This window comes from Chinchilla lanigera, unplaced genomic scaffold (genome assembly GCF_000276665.1).
Source record: "Chinchilla lanigera isolate Chin_1 unplaced genomic scaffold, ChiLan1.0 scaffold00019, whole genome shotgun sequence".
Lineage (NCBI taxonomy): Eukaryota > Metazoa > Chordata > Mammalia > Rodentia > Chinchillidae > Chinchilla > Chinchilla lanigera.
In genome coordinates this window covers 17,585,413-17,591,060 of record NW_004955420.1, presented here as the reverse complement: position 1 = coordinate 17,591,060, position 5,648 = coordinate 17,585,413, and the positions used below count along the sequence as shown (strand labels likewise).

Genomic DNA, 5,648 nt, shown 5'->3' with positions numbered 1-5,648 from the left:
GCCCGGCTGCCCCGGAGAGGTGAGTCTCGCGCTGCGGCGAGCGCTGGGCATCAGCCCTCGGCGGAAACTCGGGGTCCTTGGAGCCCTGGAGATCCTCTCCCCCATCCCTCCTGTTTTACAGAAGGGAAAACTGAGACGCAAGGCGAGGCAGCGGCCGGGGTGGAGCAATCTCCTAGAGCGGTGGCCGGGATTCGAACCGGGCCAGCCAGACCCGGTCTTTGCTCCAGGGCTTGAGTAACGCAGCCGTGGGACGGCTGCGCGCGGCCGTGCCGTCCTCCGCCTCGGAGGGATCGGCTGTGGTCTCCCTTCGCCCTGGCTTCCCGGGAGCGCTGTGTAAGCCCCGAGGGGAGGAGTCGGTGTGCCTCAGCCTGCACGCTTGTGTCCCCTCGCCCCAGTCCAGCTGTGACAGCGTGACATCGCTGCCAGCAGCCTCACTCCCTCTTCCTGACCTGCTTTCTCCGGAAGATGCTCCTACCGAGGGTGTCCAACAGGCTCCTGGCCCAGTTGGGGAAGAGGTAAGGAACCTGGCGCTGCTGACCTCCTGTGGTAGCCTCAGTTATCTCCCAGCTCCCCAGGAGCTGAGCTGTTGGCCCTGTGGGACAGCGGATGTCCCCGTCTAGGAAGAGCGGAATTCCAGGCGCTCCGTCGCCCCTGCCCACTTCTGAGTGGTGGGAGGAAGGGAGGGAGCTGAGTTAGAGGCAAAAAATCAAAAACGTACTAGCAAACTTCTGTTGCTTCCTCTAAGAGCCAGTTCCCAACCTGTCTACCCTGCACTCTTCGGTTGCGAAATTGTGAACCCGGGGATCATAGGAAGCCTTCGAGACTCAGCAGGGTAGATCCCCGGGTTAGCTACCAGCTGGCAAAACGAGATTTACTTGGTTTACATCTCAGCTGTGTGAACTTGGGAAAGTTAGCCCACCTTTCCGACCCCCCACCCCCTTTGCAGAATGGAGATTGTAATGTCAGAGTGCGGCTTTATGAACACTTGTGAGGATAAAATGGGAAAATCCAAATGACACGTTTGGTGGAGTGCCTGGCTCGGCACCTGGTCGGTTCAAAACAGATGACACCAGTGTGAGTATTGTACAGTGATCCTGGAGATGTGGAGTTTGAGAACGGTGATTTTACTGCTTAGGAGTGACCTTGTTTTATATCTGGAAAGGTGATGCTATTTTCTTCTTTGGAGTTGGAGCAGTTTTTTATAGTAAGCTTTTTTTTTTTTTTTTCCCTGCATATTGTCCACGTGTGACTCGGAGAATAAATTCTTGATCTGGGATATCAAATGGATTGTTTTTAGTGATGGGCATTTCCTACTAGCTTTTAGGTCAATCCTTATGTTTGTGAACGGCCCTGACCTTAGGCATTCTTTACTGACAAAGAGGGTCTTGAGTTCCAGGAGGGATAAAAAAGATAAGAACAAGTTGGAAGGTGCAGTTGTGTTGTGGAGTGTGCTAAGCCACATCATCCTGCTGTCTTAGATCAGTCAAGCAACTCTGTGTTTTTCAGCTGATATCAGAAAACAGCAATAAAATGGGGATGTATTTCTGTGGGACTGTGCAGGCTGCTGCTGAATTCAATCCCTTCTGAACACTAACTTGCTTTATTTAAGCACATGCATGCGCTTGCGCACATGCATACACACACACACACACACACACACACACATCTTTCTGTATTATTGCTATTTTATAATTAAATAGCTCCTTTCATATATCCCTATCCTGCTCATGTCAATTCATCTTATTTTAATTCATACAGTTATTTACCATTATATCCTGGCTAAATGAATAAAGTACTTAGCTTTAGAGTAGGCTGCCGCCTTCACCATCCTCAGCGTTCCTTTGCAGTATTGATCAGTGCTTGAGAAGGAGTGTGATAGGTTTTGAGGGACGGTGAGAGTCCAGCAGTGCCCGCTTGGGTATCTCCCACACCAAACGTTTGCAGAGGATGGGATCACTTGCTTCCGTCAGCTTGTTCTGTGTGCATGCATTGTGATGAGCTGGCCACGATACGTCTGAACGTGTGCCTGAGGGACCAGGGACTTGTGGGGAAAAGAAAAATGCTCAAAATAAGGTCATAACAAGGGGATGGAAGGGAGATTGGAAGCAAATTCTTGTAGGTTCTTTGAAGAAAGCACATCGAGTTATATCCTTTCTCCTTACACATATTATTATTTCTTGTTGCCCAAACCATGCATATACATTCTGTGTATATATATGGATACAGTTTTAACATTTCTGAAGTGCATTCCACATACATTATCTTCCTTGTTACTTCCAATAGCCCTGGGAGAAGGACATGTTAGGCATATTAATAGTGAAAGGAGCCCATATTTTGTGATCAAACCTACTTGATTTCAAATTCCAGCTCCAGTACCTAAGTAGCTGGATGACACTAAGCAATTTGTTTCATTATTTCGAGCTTCTGTTTTGTCCAGTTCTAAAATGGAGCAAACGTGTACTTTCAGAATTTGTGTTACGATTAAATTCACTAAAATAGTATCAAGTACAGGTAGTGAATAGGTGTTCATTAAAGGATGTCTCAGCTAAGCTGAAGTGATTAAAAGGAGAACAGGAATGAGATTCAGAAATGGGAGATTGCCAGGGGTCACGTGGTTTGTAAATTTCAGCTCTAGGAATGTAGTTCACACCTTTTGACTTCTAGATCAGGGATTTTCTTGGCACACTCTGCCGCCTCTCCGGTGAGATACTGAGCAATTTACTTCAGTTGTTAGGTTGATCTTATTTAGTTTGTGATTTCAGGATATCTTTTTTTTGGTCAGAAAGTGGATATTTCCTTCATACGAGAACAATTCCTCAGCTTGCCGCTGTGGAATGTAGTGGAGCCAGTTCTCAGGAGATTTTAAAGTAATGAGCTGTCAGGTAATCTTGTGATTCTCTCGTGTTTGATGTGATGCACCTTCAGTTCCTAGGAGGAAGAGTACTGTGAAGACATAAGGTTCAGAATTTCGTCAGGTTTTTCTTTGTGTTCTGAGTGGTTTCTCCCCTCTGCCATCAATAATAGCTAGAAGACTGATATGAAGAGTGAGAAATAAAAATCATGAGTAGCGATAGCAACATTCAACTTTTTCACCAACTCGTAATGATAAAGGGTGGAATAGAGACATTAATGTGCCAAAGCAACATTTGAAAAAAAAAATCACTACTTGCTGTTGGTGCTAATCACTGGTCTGCAGTGCTGTTCCTCTGCTTGCATAGTGATGGGTGCAGGCCTATGCATGAAGCTGAACAGATCTTGGCAACCTAGTTAGTGAGGCCACCTATCCATGGTGACTTCAGCTCAGTCGTGGGGCCATTTAACTATGGTGACTTCCTGTAGGCCACCAAGTTTCCCCTCTTTGGAGCAAGGAGACAGACTTGCACATACAGTTCTGGGAGGAATATTTTGCTGCTCACTTTGACATCTGCAAACATATGTTTGCTTTTGCCAAAAGGTGGACAGTTAGCATCATTTTACCTAGTGTAATTAAAAAAGCAGAATGTGGCTAGAGAACATTATAAGAAGAGACAGCAGGGGGAAAAAAAAAGGTCATCTAAAGTGTACACACAATTTCATTTGTTGCCCAACTTCGTCAGGCTTCTGGTGGTGACACAGATGTAGGATCTGGTGAGTCACTGTCACTGCGCCTGTGAGATATTAGAGAGCCACCTACTGTGCTCTTTACCCATTTTGGAAATTGTTCTGTGGGGGAAGAATATCACCAAAGAACAAGAAGGTCACAGAACATTTGGTATCTGACATTCTGGGGGATAAATTCGGGTTAGCATTTCATGTGCCTATTTTCAAAAACGTGGAGTTCATGGTTTATGCTGATGCAAAGGTTAGGAGACCTCCATCTAGACAATTTTAACACTGTATATCAGCTGCAGCAGTGTGAGTTCTAGAGTGTGCCAGGTACCTGAGACAAGCTCTTTAGCAGGGCTCTGCAAATAGGAACTAGGGACACAGATGTCTACTTAGAAGCTTCATGCCTATTCTCAGGAGCCTGTAATAGTCGTTAATTCTTCTATCAGCAATTCCCTTTAATTTACTATTTTGCTAAATTATGATCATCAACACTTAACAACTGCCTTTTATTGAATTCCATTATTATTTGTGCTGAGTGTTTTACATATATCAATTCATTCAACTCTTGCAATAATCTCACTTTTTAAGGAAACCAAGGCTCATAAGAGTTCAGTAGTACTATCCATGTCATATAGCACAAATCACGAAATGATGCTGAGAATCATCTTTGCATTTCACTGTAGAACTAGGAGCAACCATGAATTGTCCAGCCTCTGGCTAGAACTGAGGACCTGGACCAAGACTTACAGTTCATTTCATTCACATCCCACATTTCTAATCCTGGTATAACTTTGTCTGTGACCGAGTTTTCTGTCTTGAACCTAAAATGTGAGAAACCTGAACTAGCTGATCTCTTGAGTTTCTTCTGCCACAGTGCATTGTGTACTTTTCTTTAAGATTGCTTTTAGCTCTGAAACTCTGCAGTCATATCGCTTTGCAAAAGTCAAGGCTACAAGAGGCAAAGGGGGCTAAAGAGAAAATACTCTTGTTTTATGCCCTGGAGATGGATTCCCCAGCCAAAGAGAAGTACAAGAGAAATCAGTATTCATTGGTGCATGTGTGCTTGTCATTTCATTTAAGCACAAAAATAACTCTTGTATATGTTATTGTCTCCCTTTTCCAAATGAAAGAACTGAGGTTCAGAAAGCTTACAGACTTGCCCAAGGTTACCCAATTAGTAAAGTGTATGCTTGAATGCAAAGCCTTTTGTTCCAGCATGCTGCATTTACGGGATACCAGAACATAGAATCTGAATACCTGCATAACTAGACTTACGAATGCCCCTCTACCTACCTATATCCTTAGACTATGCCGCCTAAAGACACCTAAATCGTTAGTCCTTTTTTTTCCTCTTACCTTTTAGACATGAAACTCATCTCCTTTCTTGATTCTTCCCAGTTCATGAAATTCCCTTAAATGCTCATAACATTTTTTGTTTTCATTTGATATATTTTATTTTTACTGTGCCTTTGTTCAGGTCCTTGATTATCACCTAAGTAGTTGAAAATAAAGTTTGTCCTGCCCCTTGCCTATTATAATGCCTTATACGTACAAAGTACAAAAGTAAATGGAAGAGATGGATTCACACAAGGTCAGATAGACCCAGAATTAGCTTTGAGATTTTCCTTTTATTTTATCATAACATTAATTAGCTTAAAGGTTGTCTCTGTAGACAAATAGAATAGTTACAATTTCCTTTCATTTTGTGGTTACAAAAATAAGACAATTGATAAAGAGCCACAGACTCTAGGAGGGTTGGACATCTTTGGCTTGATGGCGACAAAACACATTTTTGTTGTAATAATAAAAGGCATTTTGCAGCAAACACAGTAAAAAAATGACACTGAAATATATACTTGCATATATGGACAGCAAGGTCAGTGTCAAGAGTGATCAATAAACTACCTGAAAATAAGAAGTTTCCATGGAAGTAGACAGCTACAAGGAGTTTTGATCTCAAGATTTCTAAAAGTGGGAGCTGGGGATATAGCCCAGTGGTATAAGCACCTGCCTGGCAAGTGCAAGGTCCTGAGTTTGATTCCCAGTACAAAAAAAAAAAA

The 5,648-nt window shown here is 43.3% G+C and overlaps 1 protein-coding gene across 4 annotated transcripts in view; it reads left to right on the top strand.

The window, feature by feature from the left end:
• Positions 1-6: 6 nt before the first annotated feature.
• Il1rap (interleukin 1 receptor accessory protein) overlaps positions 7-5,648 on the top strand; it is a 127,562-nt gene continuing 121,920 nt past the window's right edge. Inside the window, exons 1-2 of one of the 4 annotated variants that reach the window (XM_013513510.1) lie at positions 35-515; positions 947-1,074. In XM_013513510.1, coding sequence (XP_013368964.1) covers positions 1,013-1,074 — 62 coding nt within the window. In that variant the 5' untranslated portion in view covers positions 35-515; positions 947-1,012. The other 3 variants (XM_013513508.1, XM_005383222.2, XM_013513507.1) reach the window with 3 other exon arrangements.